General features: G+C 38.3%; 1 protein-coding gene across 2 annotated transcripts in view; it reads right to left on the reverse strand.

The window, feature by feature from the left end:
- Positions 1-1,716: 1,716 nt before the first annotated feature.
- The window catches only part of STRBP (spermatid perinuclear RNA binding protein), a 60,026-nt gene continuing 37,109 nt past the window's right edge, over positions 1,717-24,633 (reverse strand). For both annotated transcript variants that reach the window (XM_011965497.1, XM_011965498.1), the window contains 7 exons: positions 24,049-24,248; positions 16,766-16,924; positions 13,369-13,503; positions 13,029-13,169; positions 9,871-9,994; positions 5,220-5,264; positions 1,717-2,687 (listed from right to left, as the gene is read on the reverse strand). In XM_011965497.1, the coding sequence (XP_011820887.1) occupies positions 2,611-2,687; positions 5,220-5,264; positions 9,871-9,994; positions 13,029-13,169; positions 13,369-13,503; positions 16,766-16,924; positions 24,049-24,248 (881 nt within the window). In that variant the 3' untranslated portion in view covers positions 1,717-2,610. The remainder of the gene's footprint in view (positions 2,688-5,219; positions 5,265-9,870; positions 9,995-13,028; positions 13,170-13,368; positions 13,504-16,765; positions 16,925-24,048; positions 24,249-24,633) is intronic.

The following is a 24,633-nucleotide window of genomic DNA, read 5'->3' on the forward strand; positions in this document are numbered from 1 at the left end:
TTGCTTTCAAAAAGAAGGTGTCAGAGTGGTGCCTGAAAGCTGGATAGCCTCAGGGTGTCACATTGCTCTTAAGACCAAGACATAGAAATTGCCATTTCAAGCCAGACAACCTGATGGTTCTAGAAGTCAGAGAAGAAATCTTGAGGGCCCAAGTGAATAATAAATGGTGCGACGCTCAGAGGCTGGCAATAGGGGCTGTCAATGAAAAAACCACCTACAGTGGAGAAAAGAGCAGAGAAGCAAAACTTTATGTTAATTTCAGGCAATTTGGTGAAGCCAAGAGCTTCATTTATATTTCTCTGCTCTTTCAGCTGTAAGTGGAATTTTCATTACAAAATGGAAGGGTGGGAAGGGCAACAGGTGGAGAGGGGGAACGCTTAATTCATTACAGAATTTAAACAGTTGAACTTGCATGGTTACCACTTCTAACAAAGGACTGACAGCTCGATTATTTTAAGTAAAGCAGAGAAATGTAAAAGTTTGCAGCAACTGGGCAGGTTTACAACATGGTTAGTAACTTCCAACAAACAACAAAATTAAAAAAAAAAAAAAGACTTGGTAGAAACCATTTGAAATGACTGCCATCATGTTGGAAAACAGCACAGCTCCCTTTTCACCATTACAGAGGGCATGAGTTATGAAGCAGAGTCAGCTACTTCAAAAGAATTTTCTAACGAGAAATCTCTAGAGAGATTCCAACGTGGAATCCAAATTTGATGACCAATTTCAAATAACAATACAGCTGCAGCTGCCAATTAATAGTATTCCAAAGACAATGAGGACTACTGTAAAGATTTAATTAATAAAAACTGGACACTATCAGCCATGCTTTTTCTTCTCAGTGATGGCTCTGTTTCATCCATAGGTCAGCAAAACGCATCAATGAAACATGAAAACTCCCAGCTGAAATGGGCCCTCTTGTTTATGTCTAGCCACTAATGCACAGGATGAGAATGATAAGTTACAGCTATTTCCAGCAAGTGATGAGGTTTTATTAAAGTATCACCCACCACTAATAAAGACAAAAGACCAAGGAGAAGAAACAAACTAATCATTGTGTAATATATATCTGAGCAGTGACACTAACATTTGTTGTACATTGCCCGTTTCACCTTTATTTAGTGGCCCCAGAGAAATTTGGTACATAAATTTGCCATATTTTGTGAAGCCCATTCTCATGGATGGGCCCTGTCAAGTTCCCAAAAGCAGAATTTAACAGGGAAAACGAAAGCTAATTCATACTAAAAACAGACATTTTTAAGACATGGTGCCTTATAAATATTGACAGGGGACCACACTGCTGCTCCTTCATGGGGGTGAGTACCTTAATGAAACCATTTACCTTCTAGTAACATCATTGGCTTTCCAAACAAGGTGAGAATGCAAGTGGAGGACTTATGTCTGCACCCTTTACAGAACAGCACAATGTTACCCACTGATCCATTTCCACCAGCATCATCAGGTGTCTTAAAAAGAAATGCTGACCCATGGCTGAAACCTGTCACTTTTCACAGCAGCACTCAACAAGAACTGGGACAATCGAAGAGCAAGTTTTTATGGGGACCCTGTTGCTGCTTTAGATTCTGATGTAATTGAAGAGGAAAGGAGACCCTTCAATGAATCCCAGCAAAATCGCTAATCTTCTATCTGCATGAAAAAAGCCAGGGAGTGAACACAATATCTTACAGAGTGAAGAAGGCCACAAGAACAAGAGAGGGTGATTGATTGATTAATTTATTATTTTTAAAAACTTGGAAATTCATAAACTAGGATAATCACATTCTCCTTCCCCATCTCTGGGTAGTGCCATCATTTTAATAAGCGATGCTCGAATAACAAAATGGAACCTTTATCATGGGGATGCCCTTGTACAACAGGAGGACAAAGGGCTTACAAAGTAAGTAGACTGGCTCAAACTAACAATCACCTTTGCTTTGTTTTAGCAGTTTGCTTACAAGTGAATGGGCTTCTAGGGCTAAGTTATTAGTTTTCAATTCCTTGTAATTTGATACCAAAACATATCAAAAATAATAAGCTAAAACAATATTCAAACCCATATTTTATTGGCTTTATTACACACTTCAATATTTACAAAGTTAAAGTTTAAATGAAAAGTCTCTATTGTATTAAAAAAAATAACTACAGCCCAAATTAAAGTGCCCTGGGGCAAATACATATCAATCAACTAAGAATCAGTGACTGCATCAGGAACCAGGCAGTACTCTGTGTTACAACAAAGCAGTTTATTTGTGATCCGTGTTTGAGACTCTATACATCCTTCACAAATTTAATTTTACATAATCTGATACGTCTCTTAAAACTTAAACTTTGAACTGCTAGACTTTTATTTCCCTAGAACAGAAGGGCTGGTATAAGTTATTTTCCAGAAATGAGGTACCGTTTTCACAGAACTGGTTTCTTTTTTTTTTTTTTTTTCAAGTTTTAGAGAACTAAATTTGCATTTGTTAAAATCAAAAAGTAGGAAAGATGTTCTTTACAAATAATTTTGATCAAGTATGTGTTCAAAGAAAGCAGGATAAAAAGGCTTTTTCTCTAACATTCTGTATTGTACTGTATTGTTGTTCAATAGGAATTAGCTTCTGTCATTTGCTAAAAGAATGAGTAGTGGGGAACAGGATATGTTGGAAATTTCATAACGGGTAACAGAACCATTCTCTTGGGTAAACCTACAGAGAAAAGAAACGGAGAGGACTCCAAATAAGTTGTAATACTCCAATAAAAATTTCAGGTAAAAAAATATCTGACAGTAATTATCATTAACCTTTTCCAGATCAGTCAGCCAACATGTATACCATTTTGCAAGAGGCCCACAAATCACTCACAGATCTATTTTTAAATTGCTCTTAATATTTTGATAAATAATATTTTCCACTCTCAAAATCAGGATGGCTACATCTAAGAAGCAATTTCATTGAGTGAGCTGCCATGAATTCTGAAAATCAAAAGCAATGCTATTGAATGATGTTCTAAATTGACTGTAGAAATCCATATTGGTTCTCAATGTGGCATATCACATATTCCAGGAGAAACGGGTTGTCAAGGTTCAAAGCATAGCTTTCCATGCGGACCTCAGCTCCAGCTGGAGCCATGGCCAGGCATTTATTTAACTTCTTAATGGCTATGGCCAATATTAGCATGGCAAATCTGGAAAGATTAATTGCTTTCTGAATTTGTAATTAATACGTTCTTGTGGCCTCACAAACTTCTGCATACTCAAGCATGATTTGAAATCTGCTCCTATCCCTATTCTACTGTTTAACCTACGGAGAAATCACAAAGCAGCAACAGCAGGTGTTCAAGAGCACCAGATGACCAGAGGGAGACCACCCCACATGCAACAGCTTCACAAAGGCCAAAGACATATTTACCTCACAGCCAAATAAAGCATCGTTTTAGTAGGTTTGCATCACAGTAACATTTAAAAACCAAATCTTTTATGTGAAAAATGGGGGCATCAAATTTCACCAGCTTTGGAAGTCAGTTATATGGCACATGGGAAAGAGGAGCTTCTGATGTGGGGGCTCAGAGGCCACAAGGTGAAAGTGTAATGTTAAAGGAGGAAAGGGAAGAACAAGACAGAAAAAAAGACCGAGGAAAAACAGGAATGTAACTTAGAATCTAGATACAAAAGTATTTTCAAAGGAAAAATCAAACTCTAGCAAACCTTTACTGAAAAATCTGAAACTTACTGTATGTCTAAAAGAAAGACACAGATTTAAATATCTGCCCCAAGCAGCAGATGCGCTGGCGCTTATACAAGACATAGTACAGTGAGTCTAGTGAGCCAAAATGTATTCGGATAAACGGACCAGACCTAAATCACAGAGAGGATGAGGTGGTCAGGAGACCCAGAAGCCAGCTGAATAGTTAAAAGCAAATGGCCGAACCCAAAGGAACTAGAGAGTTTGAATTTAGAAGGAAATCAGGGTAAGCTTATTATTGCATTAGTCTCCAATTCCTAGTTACTCAATATGGCTCAGTTCAAAATATGGGGAAGCCTTGACCACACCTGAGTGTGCCAGAAGATTTAAAGGATGTAGCTCCAGGCTCTGCACTTTGCCTAAAAGAAAATTTGCTCCGAATGTTTGACCCTCGTAGCTTCACATCTTTCTAGGATATAAACTATTTTAATGGTCAAACTGGTCAAACTATTCACTTTCTACTTATATCCAGTTACAAAATCAGATGAAGCTTCAGTTCAGCAGTGTTTTAGGAACACAATTTGCATCCAAACAAAAATGGCAAAGCAGATGTGTGAAGAGAAAAAGCACAACGCGAAGGTCTGAGGCTCATGTAGAGGACTAACACTGAGACTGGCAATATGGGAAGAGCCTTTCCCTTCTGTGTGCATGCACACCCAGCCTGGGGCATGCTGACACACACACTCTTGCACATACACTCTCTCATGCTCTCCTCTCTCAATGACAACACCCTGCAGATGGCTGATTCTATAACATGTAGCACCTGAGTAGAAAAAAATGTCTAAAAGCATATCACTGACTCCAAACCTATTGCCTCCATTGCCACATAAACCTCATTCAAAAGTTATCCAAAGGGCCACTGGGGTTCATTTATGCATTTGCTTTTATTTTTTTATTTTAGAGGGGAGGAGAGAAACACCTATGATACTCTAGCATGTACTACAGACTTCCTGCAGTGAGCACTTAAGACTGCTGGTGAAACCCACTATCACTTCCTCTCTAGGGCCAATGATACCCATTTACTTCAACCCCAAAGCAAAGTTATGGAAAAGAATGAAGACTACAAATTTGAAGTAAGCAGTTCCTATTCTTGACTTAAGTTACCCACAATTCACACGGTTCCAAACCAGAAACTTAAGTGTGGCTTTATAACTGGTAGGCAGCCAAGCTAGCAACTGGGTATGGCCCTTCAGTAGCCTTTGAATGGAGTATCAGTTGGCTGTAAGAAGAACTACTTAAAATATTTAATTTCAATATGGTCAGAAACAGGCAATTAGAACAAGCAGTCCTTCAATCAGGCAAAGCGGAGAGAAGAGCAACTCCAACCAAACCAAGAACCACAAGGTTGTGGCATTTTCAAAGGGAATTTAAGTTGGGTCACTAGAATGAATAAATCTGAGATCCTCCAATTAATTTACAAAAACCCTAGATAGAAACTGTGCTTTGGATTGCTGTGACAGTCGCTAAGAGGAGATATCAGTAAGACGGTGTACATACCATAGGCAGGGGCAGCTGTGCTGTAACCATATGGTGTTCCATAGCCTAGTGCAAAGAAGAAGGAGGCAGATCAGTCCAAGACCCAGGGCAATCATCATTGGCCCAATTCACAAGCACCACCTGCTCAGCACCCTAGGCCTAAAGGACTTCTTTCAGATGTTCAATGAATGAGAACCACTGCCAGAATGGTCCCAGTCTAGCCACTCTCTGTGTGCCTGCTTAAGATGTGGGAGCTCCTCACCATGGCCTACAAGGCTCTCCTAGATATGCTAGACTCTCCTACATCTCTTTCTCACTGCACTCACTGACCCCACATTCTATTTTAACTATCAGTTCCTTGTCTGTGTTCCCCACTAGAGTAGCAGAGACCTGGCCAACCTTATCCATCGTTGCATCATCTGAACCTAGCAGAATGTATGATATATATAGTAGCCACTCACTAAATATACTTTGTTGAACAAAAGAATACTTAAAACCACTCAAACTACCAGTTTCTCACAGTTGGCAAACAGAACTTTCCAAGTCTCTTCAGAAAGTAGTGAGAGAGCAGGCTGAGGTCTCTATGGTCATTAAAACGGGCATATGAGTCAGGTCGTAAGCCCAAGGGCAAGGTCTATGACTTGCTGATATTTCAATTTCTGGCCCAAGTATAGGGTCTCTCTGTAAATGCTAGTGACTTTGACATCAGCCTCTGGTACCTATGAAAAAGGCCCACATTATTAAGTAAAAGCTAGTACAAAGAAGTTTTTATACCATATTAGTAGGGATTAGAAATATTATCTATATTAACAGAAGCTACAATCTTTATTCTTTCAGTAAAAGAGCTTAGATATAGGTAATATATAAATAAAAATCACTTGGGGCCAGGTGTGGTGGTTCATGCCTGTAATTCCAGCAATTTTGGAGGCTACAGCAGGAGGACTGCTTGAGCCCAGGAGTTAGAGACCAGCCTGGGCAATATAGTGAGACCCCATCTCTACAGAAAAGCAAAAAATTAGCTGGGCATGGTGGTGCATGCCTTAGTCCTGGCTACTCAGGAGGCTGAGGTGGGAGGATCACTTGAGCCCAGGAGGTCGAGGCTGCAGTGAGCCATGATCACACCACTGCACTCCAGGCTGGGCAACAAAGAGAGATCATGTCTCAATAATAACAATAATAACTTATTATCCATTTATTAATGAAAAAAATTTATAAAGTAGAATAAGGGCACAAAATCACCATGGCACTTTTACACAGTACCCAAAACAAATGGCGCTTTTTCACATTACAGCTCCTTTTTTTTGTAACCATTTCTGCTATTCAGAATGATTTCATTCCCTCCTTCTCTGGATTACCAACTGCAACTCACCCTTGAGACCAGGATCAATTATCACCTCCTCTACGAAGTCTCCCAGGCTTGCTGTTCTCTTTTGCCCAACCCATGTTACACTTGCATCATACTGCATTGTGTTTATTCAATTATCTGGTCCTACTCCAGGCAGTCACTGGGGCAGAGGCTAGGTCTTCTTTGAATGCCCAGTTCTAAATCTCCTGTTTGAGACAGTGCATTTGAATGTATGCTGAAGAAGTAAACTGCTTTTAGGGACCAACTGAAACAGTTCTGAGGGATGAAAAATTTTTAGTCTACAGTTATAAGTCATTTAACTCAGGCTGAGCGCTCACTAAATCATACACAAGAGGACATATGTAGCTGAAATAAGCAGTAGGAAGAGGAGACAGATCAGAGGCCAAAAAAGAAATTAATGCTTAAAAAAGGTTGGCTATCAAATTTATTCCAGAAAGCAGAAGCTGTTTGGCTAAGGCTGCAGTTCTAAGGATTATACCAAAACCTCCTTAAGAAGAAATGAGACCGTAAATACTAACTAGGTCATTAATCAGGCCATTGGAGTCCTGATTCTGACTTCACCTTTTACTAGCAAAGGCGTCTGTGAATGGCACCTGTTATTTAACCTCTCTGAGCTTCAGTGTTCTACGTACAGTAACTGAGTTGCCAGGGGAATTTAATTAAATAATACATGTAAATATACTGACAGCAGTCCCTGCTGCACAGAATATACTCTGTAAATGGCATATAACCTATTCATAATCTAAAGGGACCTAATCTGAATCTTTTCTAGGCTATAAAATAACTTCATTTTTAAAAGCCTTGGGAGACAGGCCTTTCAGGGAGGTCAGTGCAATGACACAAGAGAGGAGTTACCATAGAGTAAAGCCTGGCAACCAGCGGCCATAAACAGTTCCTTTCATGATTACTGCCACTGGACCACAGCCATTTACCACTCTAGCAGGCGGTAAATGGTCCGCAGCAACAAGAGACATGACCAGATTAAGCCCCAATAGAACACATCATCAAAGACAAGAAAGATGGTTCATCTCTATAACCTGCCCATTATTGTGAATGAAAGCTTTGCCCTTTCAATAATACATTGAATAAGGCTAAAATTATTAAATATCAGTAGAAATAGTGAGACACACAGAAGACTGTCTTAATTTTAGACACATAAACTATATCACACCATAAGAAATTCATAATCTGTTTCTTTTTCCCCCCAGTGCTCCAGCTAAAAGTCCTAGGAGTTGAGATATCCTTGAAATATCACTCTTCTTTCTATATATTCAATATATCAATTTTGCCTCCTTTATATTCCTCCCATCTGTTCTCTTCTTGTCTCCCCCTATCTTCTTCCCTGCCTCCAGTAGCAATACTATCAATGTCTCTTGCCTGAGTTAGTAGTCTGCAGTAGCCTTTTTTAACTGAGGCATAATAGATGTACATAGTTCCAGAGTTCATGTGATAATTTAATATACCCATGTAATTTATAAAGATCAAATCAGCGAACTTAGGATACCCATCATCTCAAATATTTGTCCTTTCTTTATGCTAGAACCATTTGAATTCTTCTCTTCTAGCCAGTTTGAAATGTACAATACATTACTGTAAACTATATGCCTTCTAACTGATCTTGGCAATGCTCACACCTATCCCTACAACCTGTTCTTCACACTATAGAAAGACTAACCTTCACAAATAAAGTCTGATCTTGTCACTGTTCTCCTTAGAACTGAATCCATCAAGACTTAACACTGTGCTTTGGGTTCTAAGACCAAAATCCAAATAACGGCCTCCAGGTCTGGAACTGAGTCGTCCAGCTTCAATTCACATCATTCCCCAGTCTCTTCACTTCTGCCGCCCAGTGCTCTCCACATTCCACACATTTTGGACTTCTGCTTCTTCAATTGAGCCAAATTCCCCAACAACAGCAACACAGGGTTTCTGCACATGCCGTTCCTTCTGTGTGCAACACTCTCCCATCCCAGTCTTCTTTAACTCCTATTCATTCTCCAAAGCTCAATTCAAATGTCCCTTCTTCTGGGAAGCATCCAGGGACCCACTAAACTAGACCAGGTTCCTCTGTTACATGCTGTAATAGCAGCATGTCCTTCTTTTTCATCGTACTCATCTCAGTTTCTCGTTGTTACTACTTGATTAATCTATGTCTCACCCTTCAGACTATAAGCTGCATGAGAACAAAATCGATGTCTGCTGTGTGCCAAAGCAGGCATACTCCTTGAGCAGTTCACCTACTAGGATCAGCTTCTAGAAGAATCACTCCAAAGCCACATCATAAAATTTCCCAAATGGCCTAGTCTTATTCTTTCTTAGAGGAAAGCACAAAGTGAACCCTTAGGGATGTTACCTAAAAAACAATGACTGGATAAGAGCCAATCTTCATGACAATTTCATCTTGATCAATATCTACAAGTGGTTTACTTGTCCAGTTAAAAGTACTATACTTTCAATATTGTGAAGAACTTGATTTTAACAAGACAGTTGGGTAATCTACTGTTAAAATGACATAAGAATTAGAAGGGAAGGCAGAGAGAGGACATCTCCCAAATCTTCTTTAAGCTATGTGGTGGAATGGAAAGAATATGAACTTTGGAAATGCAAACACCTACATTCAAATCCTTGCTCTGCGGTTTAGTGGTTGCTTCACCCTGAGCTAGCTGCCTTATCTCCCTAAATCCCAGCTTCCCTTCCTTGGAAAATAATTTCTACCTGACGAAACACTGACGAAGATTTAAAACAATTAAATTTAAGTAATTAAATTAAAAACAATTTAATAAGTAAAATTATTTACATGGAAATATCTAGTATATACAGTAAGCTCTGGATAAATGTTTCTTTTTTTTTCCTTTGTGTACTTCTTTAGTCTTTGATGGTTCCCAAACATTAAGTTTAGCAAACACTAATAATGCCAGGCTTCACCCTAATTAAGTAACCTCTTAGTAGTTTTTCTCTCCTGTTATACCCAACCTGTCATCTATGTCCTCAATGAATACACCCTGCTCAGACATCCACATTCTCAGTCTATGGAACATCCTTTAATTCCTTGTCAAAATACAGTCCCACAACCAAATGCAACATTGCTCATCTGTCATCTCCCTCCAGGTAGCCTCTCCTCACTCAGCAGATTCCAGGAGAACACCTATGACATTGTGTCAATTCTCTACTTTTAAATTTCTGTGTACCTTCACGCCTGTGTTTATATTTCCACAAACCCTGTACAAACTCAGAAAATGAAGGGGATGCTATTCTTTGAATTTTGGCCCAGTAAAGGGGGCCAATCTCTTGCAGTTTGTACTATACCTGGAGCTATGTAGCCAGGAGCAGCTGTTGCCCCAACAAAAGCTCCCCTTGTTAGAGTTCCTCTTCCTCTGCCCCGAACAGCTTGGACTGCTGCAGACACAGCTGTATTCACAACACCCTTTGCCTGTTAAAATAACACATTTTCATTACTGAAAGAAATAAGAACCATCTTATTTCTTCTATCTTCTCTTCAATGCACAACCACTATGAGAAACTGTGAGCACGTGGGTGAGACCATGAGCTGTCTGTGATGTTGAACCTTCAATTTATCATCTGAAAAACAAAAATGATACCTACCTTACAGAGATGTTCAGAACATGCAAATAACTTTTCGCTTGAGTGTTACCCAGAAAGAGTTCATTTTCTACACCAAATTTTAGTAATCAATTTATAACCAAAGTCATTTTAGGCTTTACTAAAGTAATCATACACACTTGGCACCTAGGTTCCAAATCCATTAAATTATCTGCCTACAGGCAGAAAATATCTCAGCAACTAACTACATAGAATTAACTGCAAATCTGAGTGGGGCTAGTGGGGGAAAAACATAAAGGGCTAAGACAGGAGGACCAAAGATGAGGATGCCAGTTCCTGCTCTAAGTAACTGTGACCTCGGGAAGGTAATATGATTTCTTTGAGCCCGATTCCTCTGCTGTTTGTGTATGCATGTATCCACTATTAAATATCTTTTTTGTGTGTGTGTGAGACAGAGTCTCGCTCTGTCACCCAGGCTGGAGTGCAATGGTGTGATCTCTACTCAACTGCAACCTCCGCCCCCCAGGTTCAAGCGATTCTCCTGCCTCAGCCTCCCAAGTAGCTGGAATTACAGGCACCCACCACCATGCCTGGCTAATTTTTGTATTTTTAGTAGAGACAGGGTTTCACCGTGTTGACCAGGCTGGTCTTGAAATCCTGACCTCAAGTGATCTGCCCACCTCAGCTTCCTTTCAAAGTGCTGGGATTACAGGTGTGAGCCACTGCGTCTGACCCCATTATTAAATAAATACCACTTTGAAAGCCCCTTCTTGCTCTAAAATGCCATAATCTATGGAAATCTCCCCACTAATTAAAAACGTGGATAATGATACCCACTTTGTTCTCCTTAGGGTAGAAAGAGTAACCGAGAATTATAAAATGAGAATAACGATACTTTGTTTTCCTTACTTTAGAGTAGAAAGAACAAGAGAGAACAAATATAAAAACATTCTAAAAGTACAACAGATAATACCGGGAGTAGCAGTAAACAAGACTGTTGAAAAACCCCTTTTCCAAACTGAAATTTTAACAAAATCAAAAGGTGTCTAGTTTCAAATTGAATATATTATACTTACAGAAATGCAACAAAAACTGAAGCTAGAAACAAGATTCCCCACTAAAACTAAGGTGCAAGAAAGTGATGCAATGCCTCAAAGCGTACTCTATGATAAAGTCAACAGTGTCTAAGAAGCTGAAAGAGTCAGAATACACATACGCTTATCTCACTCTGAAAATGTACCATCCTTTATTCTTTCCAGGATAACCTCTACCTCTAGTATGAATGGGCAGGAGACAGTTTCAAGGTTAACTGTGTCATGCACAGGGACTGCCATTTTTGTTTTTCTCTGAAATAAACCAACCCATATATCCAAAATAGATTGTTTCTTGGCCAGCAAGCACATCGAACACATGAATTTTATAGCTTTCTAGTATCGAAAATGTCTAAAAATGAGTGAACTTCAAGTAGACATCTTTCTCTTTTTAACATGACGTAGTCAAAAGTAGTCAGGAAGCAACAATCTGGCAGTAGCAGAGTGATTCCACACTAATCTAGCTCATGTCTAGTAGAAACAAACTTAACTACCTAATAAATATTTGCACACGGGCTTTTTAAACTAAAATTAACTGACCAAATATAAGAGGTAATATGGGAAAAAACACCATAAAACAAGGTCATAAAACAAGAATCATCTTTCAACTAATTTAGAACATACTTTGTTCTATATTTACCAGAAGATTTTAGAAAAAAAATCTACTTGTTTTCGACATGTGTAACTTAAGGGCTTTAAAAACTTTTTAATCTCAGTAAAAGTAAGTTTCTTCTACCTTTTGGATCCCAGAATGTAGGCAGTGTTTATTATAGCAAATACAAGAAATTTAAATGAATACAAAACAAATTTTAGATGGATACAATATACAATAGTAAAATGTCCATGGCTGTTGGAAGAACCACCTGGTTTTAGAAGGAACCCCTATTGTCAATGACTGTGTTACCACAGGCAAGTATTTCAATTTCTTTGGGACTTGTTTCCTTACCTGTAAAATAAGATCAATTCTACCCTCCTACAATGGACTTAGCATATACAACAGAACCTAAATATAATGTTTAACGTAGAATTAAACAACCTAAGCTTCCTTGTATCAGTTTAAGCATTTTTAATTTCTATCATATAATATATTCAGATGTTATGTTATTATACCAGGATTCTCCATGAGGCACAATGTGTCTTATACTTACTGACGCAACTCTTTCCCTCACTGTCAGGCATATGGTGTATGACTAGAAAATGTTTTTTGAATGCATAAATGAATGGATGGAAGAATCTCATATCTATAAGCATGTAATTAGAGGGCCATCTTTTCTAAATACCTTGCTAAGATCCTGGACATTCAGTAGCGCTGACATTTCCAATGTCAGTAATGAACAGAAGCAATACAGCACCAAATTTTATGCGGTCTGCAAGGAAACCCAAAGTAAACAATGCAAAAGGACAAAACTGCAAAGGAACTGGAAGAGCACCTGCAGGCTGATGAAAGCAAAGCCCCAGGTGCTCCTGGCAGCTTCCCCAAACTAAACTGCTTAGAACTCATTAAGGTCCAAATCACCTCAAAACTTGACTTCATCAAGAATGACTTCAACCCTCCAAATAATGCTAATAGCCTCATATATACATATACATATAAATATACATGTACATATATTTTTTGTTTACGAAGACCATAGAACAGGTAACCACCAATGAGATTTATATTATTCACGACCTAACCCAAAGCAAAGGTTGCCAAGTCCGAGAAAAAGAAACAACTTCAGAAAAAGCTAAAATGGCACATGGACAGGAAAGAAAATTTAATTCCTGTAACATTTTTCACAGGTTCTGCAAAGGTTTAATGTTTACTCATACCTGAGGGATAATCTTCTTTTTCTTATTATTTGCCGCATTGGGTCCAGAAAACAGCTTCTCCAAGGCAGCTAAAGCTGCACTCGCCTTTGCCACTTTCTTATTTGGACCTGCGCCTCTGAATTTCTGTCCATCTACTTCTACCTACAATCAAGAATAACACCTTGCAATTACCCCATGCAATTCCTCTATGTGCTTTTAATTTAAATAGATTATGACATAGAAAACACCAAAAATCAAACAGTGCCACAAGAACTGACTCAGTCTAAAACTTTACATGAAGTTCAGGATATCCTATGTCTTTGAGAAGAAAGATAAGGCTAGGTTGTGTCTGGCTACACACCTCCATTACAAAGCGCTTGTCATGGCTTCCACCAGTCTCTGAGATGAGTTCATACTTGAGACCTCTTCTTTTTTCATTGAGCTCCATTACAGGGTTTTTGCCACTTGCTGTGAGGATAGGGCCCTGAGTTCTTACCTATAAGAGAAAGGGAATCTGAAGGTTCAATCAAGTAAGATTTTAGAATATTGCATTTCTTGTTAATACAATTATGCCAAGGAGGCTCAAAAATTCACTTTAAAGCACTCAGGGGCTAGAATGAGTCACCTCTGTACACAAATGGCAAAATATCATTAAAGCTGTAAAAACTCTACAAGCAGTAAACATTGCAGTCATCTGGCCAGCCTTCTTTCGAAGCAGTATTCAAGACCAATGCAACCATGCCACTGTGGGCCACTCCAGGCTCTGCTCTGTAGTGTTCATGATCTAAGAATAATACTTTAAATTACTAATAACGAGAAGAGAACAGTTTGGATTCACATGATGCCTGAGGGTTCATTTTTCTTCTTTAGGGTTAGGAAGAAATAACTCTCAATTTGCGATGTTAGAGGGGAAATGTTCCTATACACCTCTCAGTCACTCTAAACAGATTTAAGGGGACCTAAGGTAAAAACAATTGGCTATAGACTACGGATTCTGAAATTTTAAAATAACAATAAAGGCAGTCACTCCCTACCCTCAAGGAGCTAAAGTGTAGTGGGAGGGACAGATATCATCACTGCAAAATAACGCATGTTAGAGAGCAGATATATGCTATGGAAATAACTGATTTGAGGAAGGATAAGAATAGAAGTGAAATAATTCATGTAAGAGCATGAAGGTGCAAATGAAAACAGAGGCTAGCATCAAAAACAAATAAATCCACAAAATACAACTATAATTTTGAGAAAGGAGAAACCAAAAGATAGAGCACTTTTTGAGGTCAGAGATCATGTCTGTAATTCCACCACACAAGAAATGCTGAACACACAAAATATATGCCCAAAAGTGTTAATTTTTTTTTATTTTTTATTTTTGAGACGGAGTCTCGCTCTGTGGCCCAGGTTGGAGTGCAGTGGTGCAATCTTGGCTCACTGCAACCTCCACCTCCCAGGTTCAGGTAATTCTCCTGCCTCAGCCTCCCAAGTAGCTGGAATTATAGGCACCTGCCACCACACTCGGCTAATTTTTGTATTTTTAGTAGAGACAGGGTTTTACCACGTTGGCCAGGGTGCACTCAAACTCCTGACCTCAGGTGAGCCGCCTGCCTCAGCCTCCCAAAGTGCTGGGATTACAGGTGTGCACCACTACGCCTGGCCCAAAGTATTAAGTATTAATATATAAACCTAATGAAAATCAAGATTCTATCAGTAAAGTATTCTGTGCAGGTTTGATAAGTGGTTAACGCTTTAGAGGTGAACCATCAAAGGACAATTTTTAAGGACAAGTTTAAAAACATCAATAACATCAATAAACATCTTTTCCTGATGGGTTTTTATAATCTGCATTTTTTGAATTTCAAGGCAAATTTCTAGTCACTGTCTTTAAAAGATAATGAGTGATTTTTGAAACTAGGTCTATAGTAATCACTCTATGCTTTCCAAACCTGAAATCATGTCTACAAAAATGAGTCAAGTCATAAAAAATCTGAATTTTAATAAATTACTATTATTCTAAATGAGGAAATAAATAAGGGCTTTCTTTTCTCCTTGCTTCCCACCATTACTACAATATACAGAAACAAAATATAAACGTAGTCACTACCAAAACTTTTTATGTCAGTGTGGCTCCTACTAGCACAGCCCACACTGCTCTCTTCCTTTTTAATTACCTTTGTACTTAATGGTCTGGACCTCATAATTAATGAGCCCTTTTTTTTTTTTTTTGAGACGGAGTCTCGCTCTGTCACCCAGGCTGAAGTGCAGTGGCATCATCTCGACTCACTGCAAGCTCTGCCTCCCAGGTTCACGCCATTCTCCTGCCTCAGCCTCCCGAGTAGCTGGGACTACAGGCGCCCGCCACCACGCCTGGCTAATATTTTCATATGTTTTTTAGTAGAGACGGGATTTCACCGTGTTAGCCAGGATGGTCTCGATCTCCCGACCTCGTGATCTGCCTGCCTCGGCCTCCCAAAGTGCTGGGATTACAGGCGTGAGCCACCGCACCCAGCCGAGCCCTTTTTTCTTTTAATAGACATAATATTGTCAGCAAAACAACATCTTGACCTGTGATTGCCACCTGTAATGACTGGTCCCTCTGAGCAGCCAGCCATGACATCATCTGTCCTCTATAGCATCACACGAAGTGCCAAGTCTGGCTTTCTCAGGCTTCAGCCCCATCAATCCTGTCCACACTGGCCCACTTGACACTTCTTAAACATTTACTTTCACAACTCAAAGTCATCATACCTCCTCTTCCTTCAGTCCAGAATGCTTTCTCTTCCCCACACAGCAAAACTCATCATCTGAAGCCTTGCTGTTCTGCGTGATTGTGTAAGCGTATGTCTAAGAGTCTCACCACCCCTTCCTCCTTCAAGATTTGACATGATTACATTCATTTTGCCATCACAGTGCTTATCGCATTATATTGCCATTTGTTATAAACATGTCTTTTTACCCTTTTAGCCTGGGAGCAGCTCTAGGCTCTGCACACAACTTCTGCAACACTTGGCACTAAGCAGGTATTAAAAGGGCTTTATGGACTGAAAAAAATAGTTTACTAATTAAGTCCTTAATAAATACTTATTCGTACAAATGACAAAGTAAACTTTTTTTTATGTAAGCTCTTGCTGTTACTTTAAAGCTAATGTTCTTTACATAGACTGCGGTAAACATGAGTTCCATGAACTCCCCAATGTATTGTGTATACTCAGTACTTGGATTTCATCCCATTCTATTATCGGTGACAATAAGTTCACAGGTCAGGACTTAATTAGGGTCTGAGGTACATACTCTGTCAGGCTATGCCTTCCTTCAGGGCTGGACCAACTAAATGATGACCCAATGCACCCCACAGCTTAGCATAAACTTCAAATAATCCCAGTTTCCTCCACTACATCTTGTAGTTTTCTGCCCATCAGTTATTGCAGATAGTCTTGGTATGTTATGAAATGTTGGAAGCAGCTTGCATGGCCAGCAATCAGGAAATACGAGTTCAATTAGGATATACTCAAATGTTGTGCAATTTACAGATATTTTTAAAGTGAAAAAAATCAAGATATAAAACTGCATGAAAATATGACTGCCTTTATAGAGATTCATTAAAAACACTGGATGGAAATAAACCAAAATAATAATTATGTCTGTCTCTGTAATATATGTACAGGTTTGTATACGCTTTTTATTTATACTTTTCCACATCTCTCAAATTTCCTACAATGCACATACATACTACTTTTTTTCTGAGAAAAAAATAAGTATACCTCTAAGGTACTGGAGGTTTCAGTTGTAGAATTTCCAGTATTATTGCTTGAGTTTGAAGACACTGTTTCATTTTTACTTTCATTATCTGATTTTTCATCGGAACTCATACATTCAATATCTGCATCAAAGCCTGTTGGATATCCCATTGCCTGCAATACCTGTACAAATTACATTAAGATGCAGTTTTATTCAGACACAAGAAACCAGGGAATAGACAAAACATTGAGAACAAAAGTTTCAAACTCATAGCGTTTGAACCATAAAACACCTTGCAGGAAGAGCGAGATGGTACTAAATCTCTAAGTCCTTGGTTAAATAGGGTATACCTACCAGGGTAGCACCATGGAAAAATGGGGAAAACCTCCTCAGGGTAATTGAGTTTAAATACAGGATGACAAATATAAACCTGACGCTACTCCTGGTTCATTTAATTTGGAGGTGAGAGGTAGAGAAAATAAAGAGGATAGCTAGGTTCAAACCAATAGGATACAGACAAAAATAGCATACTGTAAAAAGTACCCTGGTCTAGAAAGGAAAAAATCTGAGAGTCTAATCCTGTATTTCTTTTCTGGCCCTCAATTTTCCAAACTACAAAACAGGAAGACTGTATTCGTTGACCTCTAAGTTCTATGACTCAATCCATTAGGAGAAATTGGCCCAGAAAGGCAATCAAGAAATTTTTTATCTTCGAACCAACTTGCCTGTCAATTACAAAGTAACATCTAAAACTTTCTACTTTGCTTCCAACATAAACCACAATCAAAACTTAAAAGATTCAGTCTCAGCCAGATGCGGTGGCTCATGCCTGTAATCCCAGCACTTTGGGAAGCCGAGGCGGGTGGATCATTTGAGGTCAGGAGTTCGAGACCAGCCTGGCCAACATGGTAAAACCCAGTCTCTACTAAAGTTACAAAAATTAGCTGGGTGTGGCGGTGCACGCCTGTAATTCCAGCTGCTTCAGATGCTAAGGCAGGAGAACTGCTTGAACCTGGGAGGCAGAGGTTGCAGTGAGCCAAGATTGCGCCACTGCACTCCAGCGTAGGCAACAGAGCAAGGCTCTGTCTCAGGGAAAAAAAAAAAAAAATGCAAAAACAAGATTCAGTTTCTAGGTTTATTCTCTATACGAAGTAAGCCAGGAACAATTTTAGTCTTGTATTTCCATCCTTCTCTCTCAAGGGTTGATTATGGCTACCTCCAATGTTCAAACTTGTTATACTTTCATTCGATCCTTAGGATTTTTCTTACTTTTTCGAAATAAAGCTTTAAGAACAATGTGTATGTGTGTGTGCATGACTGTGCACAGGCATGCTCACACAGGTGAGTGCCTTTTAATACCTTCCTGATTATACTGCTTTTTAGATGTTTACAAGAGAATATGTTCACATTGTGTAAGCCTCTTTCAAAGGAGGTTGATATAGCTTTGTCACTAATTAGAGGCTTACGCCAGAGGATATAGGGATAGATTCCTAAAGACCCTTGCATTCGTTTCCACTTTTAACTGTTTTAAGTTGCTGAGATTTAAAAGCAACATCGTATATCTTTATAATAACAACTGTACATAATAGGTGTTCCAAAAAATGGTTATGGTGACCACACAAATGAGAAGCCAGCCTTTACAAACAATCACATCTTGTATAAAGGATTTTGCCAATATAAATAAAACAGTGTTACCCTAAACCAAAAAACGGACCTACATAGAATTCTGTACCAAGAGAACTTGAAATTAATTCACACAATTCATATGGATAACTTGGCATTCTTATCATAAATAAATGTCTTGTATTTGCTTGGGAGTAAAGCCAAGAACGCTTTTTTTAACATCTTAAGTTCTGAAAGTGCTCAGGTAGTACTTTATACTAAGTACATTAACATCATTTGTTTATATCCTTATTAATATTTGATTTTAAAAACACCTTCTCCACTGTCTGAGTCCTGTAAGTATGCTCTCTGAGAAATCGCATCTCCGAGAATACCTATCATTCCAAATTAACACTAAGCCAATACAGGCTGCAAGTCAAAAGCCAAACATCACAAATAAGTTTGATTTGTGTATTCCAATAAAAGCTAAAGACATTCACCTTTTCTTAACACAGACAATAAAAATAGGCTAATATACATTATTTAACACTTCTCTCCATCCTTTTCTCACATATCAGATTCGCTTATTATTACAGCAACATATTTCAATACGTTTACAAATATTTTATATAACTGGTGGATTATATCTCAGGGAAGTGTCCAACACAGTGTAACCAAGAAATTCAAATTAAATCATTTTTTATGAACAGTTATTCTAAGAGTATTTACTAGCATATGCTAAGAAGTCAAAAAAGCAGAGTTCTCAGACCTCTGCAACTGATAAAGATTCTCTCCTTAACCAAACTCTAGACAGGATCCGCTGAGCCATGTTTTTATCTAGGCCCCATCCTTCGGCTTTGTCCTTAAGAGCCACGTTGTAACAAGAATCCTGCTAAATTGGTTTAGCCAGAATCCCTCACCCTCAATATTTAATCACCCTTAATCACCCTTGGTATCTGATCAAATTTCCTCATCCCCCACTGATACGGTTTGTGTCCTCACCCAAATCTCATGTCAAATTGTAATCCCGAATGCTGGAGGCGGGGCCTGGTGGGAGGTGATTGGATCATAGGGGCAGTCTCTAATGGTTTAGCACCATCCCTAGTGCTGTCTCATGACACAGTTCTCAAGAGATCTGGTTGATTTAAAAGTATGTGGCACCTCCTCGCCCTTCTCTCTTCCTTCTGCTCGGGCCACATAAGATGTGCCTGCTTCCCCTCCCACCAAGATTAAAAGTTTCCTGAGGTCTCCCTAGAAGTCACTATGCTTCCTGTACAGCCTGCAGAATCGTGAGCCAGTTAAATCTATTTCCTTTAAAAATTACCCAGTCTCAGGAATTTCTTTATAGCAGTGCAAGAATGGACTAGCATGCCCATCACTGCCCAGGTGGTATCTGAATACCCTGGCCTGCTCTGAGCAAGAATCCTGATAGGTCCCGTTTAGCCAGAAATTACCCCTTCATCCTGATGCTTCCCCTTAGTAATTTTCCATCCACTGATCCATCCCTGTTCCTTGGCTACAAATCCTCACTTGTCCATGTTGAACTCGGAATTGAGCCCAGTTCCATACCGAGGTCTCTTTTCGTTATTGCAGTAATAGTTCCTGAGTACACACTTTTTTTCTTACTGTTTTAACAACTGTCCAGCTCTGGTTTTCTTTGACAGAACCAAGTTTGTTTGGAATCCATGTTAATTCTAAAAAAAACCAGTATACCAAAGAAAAGTGAATTTCAAGTATCTGGCAAACAAATTCAAACCTAATACATCAACTGAGCTTAAAAATGACAAGATCACTCATGGAAACAAGGTGACTGGGAAATCATCTGTGTGTAACCAAATCCCCTTCTTCCTGGAAGAGGGCTGGCGTTAGCAAAGGCTGACACTGAGAACGATGATCCCCTCGAATACTAGGGGCCAAGAGTGAAAAGAAAAGCACTCTACATCATGGCTCTCTACTCAAAAGAGAGTAACATCCATGGCTTATGTATGATAGAGATCTGATTTCATCAGATTCTCAGGCAATTTGATGTCTCTAAGAACCTCTCCAAAGAGCCTTCCCTTCACCTTCCCTCTTCTAGCTGATCTTTTCCTCACAATGACTAAGATTCTTTTCATGTAATATGGATGATTATGACCCAAAGGTATCCTTTGTGGGGGGCTGCCAGGATAGAGAAGTGGAAGAGTGAAGGGAAGACTGGCCACTAATTCTCCATCACTTTAGGGTGCTTGCCGCTCTGCAGCCAGGTCAGACTCATGCGAAAAAAGTGATTTCTTCTTTTCTTTTGATTTGATTCTCTGGTGTGATTTGTCTTAATAGGTACACAACCCTCACCAAGCAATTGAGTAAGAACTAAAAGGATTTTTATTCAGTTGGACCTACTTTCATAAACACATTAGATGCAAAATTCTTTCTCACTCATTTATAAACAACGCATAACATGTGATATAACCTTTATGGATGACAATTTGGCAATATATGTCTGGCATATAATAAGAATTCCAATGCATTTTTTAAACAAATTAATGAATCACTAAAATGTATTGACCTTTTGACCCAGTAATTCTATCTCTAGAATATATCTTAAGGAATCATCAGACAAGTTCAAAAAGATTTTTTGTAAAGCAATAAAATGGAAGTATCTAAATCCAAAATGATTAGTTACATTATGATAATGTAACAGACCATCTGCTAATAATGAAATGTTAGACTATCACTAAAAATAAGAGCAATCTTTGAGTTAGCTATTTAAAAATTCGTAATACATTTTTAGATGAAGAGAGTATCGGCTGGGCGCGGTGGCTCAAGCCTGTAATCCCAGCACTTTGGGGGGCCGAGGTGGGAGGATCACCTGAGTTCAGGAGTTCAAGACCAGCCTGACCAACATGGCGAAACACCGTCTCTACTAAAACTATAAAAATTAGCTGGGTGTGGTGGCAGGTGCCTGTAATCCCAGCTACCCAGGAGGCTGAGGCAGGAGAATCACTGGAACCCAGGAAGCAGAGGCTGCAGTGAGCTGAGACTGCACCACTGCACTCCAGCCTGGGCAACACAGCAAGACTCCATCTAAGAAAGAAAGAAAGAAAGATCCTATTTTTAAAAAATACATTTTTACAGACATTATGTAGGTTCACCATTCCTTATCTGAAACCCTTAGTGTCAGGTTGTTTTGAGAATTCGTAATTTTTCAATTCTGACAGCTAATACAATACATATACCACACATTTTCCAAATCCCCAGTGGATTCTCAGGTGCTGCCCCATGTTTATGCAAAGGAACATATAAAATAATCACACTAAATAGAACACTAAAGACTAAAAATAGCTCCCTATCAATTCAGGTCATGTTTTGCCACCAGGTAATTTACATCAAACCTAGGGAAATTTTTTTCATTTTTAATGCTTTCTGAAGTTAGAATTGTAAGTTAAAATAAGAAGGCTTGGAAGAATAAATACCAAAATGTTAATGGTTATTATTTCTGGGCATTAGAACTACGAATTTTTTCCCCTCATTTTCTAAACCATTTATAACAAACAAACATTATGCATTTATAACAAGATTTAAAAAGCCAAAAGTAACTTTTAGAAAACAAGACATAAAATAAAAAATCTATGAAGACCTTAGGGAGAACAATCTACCTCAAAATAGCAAATTCTGGAATAAAGCTATCGGGTCATAAACCTGAGATGTGACAGGCCTAGAAAAGACTGCAGGCCACTTGAGACTGACAGCTAGTAATAGGTTTTCATATCATATAGCTGATAAACCAAAGAAAGTAAGCAGAGTTTTTCAAACCTTCAAAGCTAGTTTACTCTGATTCGTAATTCATTTTACATGAATGGATCAAAAGTTTAGTTTATCCCATTTTCAAAAAGGGAAAATCTTAACTCTTCATAAATTTCAGATTTACCAGTTACTGCACATTCTACCCAAAATGCCACTCAAGGTAAATAAAAGTATGAAGGCCATCTACCCACCACACCAGTCACAAGAAACCATTAAGAATTTCCTCAGGTCCAGTGTCATTCAGATTATAACTGATATCTACATTTCCAAAATTTGTCAGGGAGCTTAACTTAATCCCAGGCTTACAGGCCCTCCATGTTTACCAAAAGCTCAGGTGAATAAAACATAATATTTGGAATTGAAGACAAAAGCATACCCTGTCCAACCAAGTTCATTATATCATAAAAAGATATCACTGCATCAAATGAAAACAGCATCCAAATCTTGTCACATTGCAAAATTTGCCACTCTACTCGCTCTCCCAAATTTTACTGAATTAGAATTTGCTATGAGGCCACTAGCTTATGTTAAAGGTTACTGTACGAAACAACCCACAAAATTTATCACTGTATCGTAGATGCCTTTAAAAGAGATCACTGATGTCCTTGGTTTGTGAAGATCTACCCAAGGATAAATGCCCACCCGATCAAATACCACAACTGTGACTCTCATAACCAAATTCTCTGTACTTAAGACAAAGAGAGTGAACTGTATATTTCACAAGCTTTTTGTGTCAGCTGCTACAGAACTTAGCTCTAAACTTGTGGCTCATTCTCAGTGTATGTTGTTATTAAACTGTATGTTTAGTCTTATTCCTGGATTTACTTTTCCCCTCATTGTTGGTTTTCTTTTTCTGCCTCATTTTAAATTCATACTCTTTCATCATACTTTAGATATCCCTTTTCTAGTGAAGACAGAGCATAAGTACTATGTAGTGTTTGGTATTTTTAAAGCTTAGTGATTGTTTTTCTGCATGTATTGTTCTCATCAGTATCTGACATCTACACGCTTCTTTGTATATTTGTTGTCTATCTTCCCATCCTATACACACTAGAATGTAAGCTCCATGAGAGCAGGAACTTTGTTTCATTAACTGTCATATCCCCGGTAGCTAGGATGGTGTTTGCATCTACATTAATAATACATACAAAATGACCATGAAAATAGTCCAATTATATCGTATGCCATACTGTTACATAAAATAACTTTTCTTAAGTGAATTGAATCTGACCTTCAGTCTACATGATCTTTAACATTTTTGCACTAGTCTGCAAGAGGTCAAATATACTTATAGAGAGATCCCATTACTTGGAAATTTTCTACAAACCTACATGCATAACTGGTCATTATTCCCTATGGAAATATTCTAAAAATACAGATGAAGCACCATATACAAAGATACTGATCAAATTTATAATAGAAACAATCTGAAATAAGCAAAATATCCAATGATAGGAGAATGTTTAAACAAATAGTTTACTCGCAGCATGTTAATCGTACAGCCATTAAAAATTATTTATGAAGATTTTCATAATGAGGAAAAACAGTAATGAAACATTACAGGAAAAACAAGAGATGAAATTACATATATACTGTGAGCTCACTTAAAAAATAAACAGCAAAATAGAAAATGATTGGAAATAAACCAACATACTAGATACAAATACTAATGGTCCTTGCTTCAACAATGGTCAGTTGACGTATTTTAATTTCTTTACTTCTTTCTATATTTTCCAAATTTTATATAATTACCACATAATATTTTACAACAACAAAACTTTGTCATCCAGAAGTAACAAAAGTCTATATATAATAATATTGCTATTAAAATGCTTAAAAATGATAATTTATTATAGGAAAATAAGCATATTATTTGGAACATAAAATAAGAAAGCATTGCGAAGTAAAACAAATACTGTACCTTCACCGCTACGTGAAGTTTTGCTGTCTTCTTGGATGGTCCTGAGGCTTCATATGTTGTGCCATCTACATCTACAGACATTGTGAAGACTGGGGCATGAACAGGGCCAGACTGAGATAAAAGCTTATACTGAAGCCCAGGCCTGATCTGATTTAGCCTCATTAATGCATTCATAAGGTCTATTGCTTTACTATCCAGAACTGTTAAAGAAAGAGGAATGAGGTCAGAAATTAACTAGAAAGTAATCAGTAACTGCTGTAAATTCACCAGATTTTTTAAAAATGAGGATTTCAAAACACACAGATTAACCTCATAAGTAATTCTAAAATTACTATGCTAACATCACTATAAAAATGGTATGCATTATTTAACTACACATTAACTTTCGCTTGTCAATATTCATATATCCTAAGCAAAAAAGCTTGGAAACAAAAAAGTTATTCAATTATCAATTGCTCAGTTAAGATCTAGTCTGAAAACTCTAATTCAAATCAATCAAATTCTTCACTTTTTGGCCAGGCACAGTGGCTCATGCCTGTAATCCCAGCACTTGGAGAGCCCGAGGAGGGTGAATTGCTTGAACTC

Source organism: Mandrillus leucophaeus, unplaced genomic scaffold (genome assembly GCF_000951045.1).
Source record: "Mandrillus leucophaeus isolate KB7577 unplaced genomic scaffold, Mleu.le_1.0 Scaffold729, whole genome shotgun sequence".
Taxonomy (NCBI): domain Eukaryota; kingdom Metazoa; phylum Chordata; class Mammalia; order Primates; family Cercopithecidae; genus Mandrillus; species Mandrillus leucophaeus.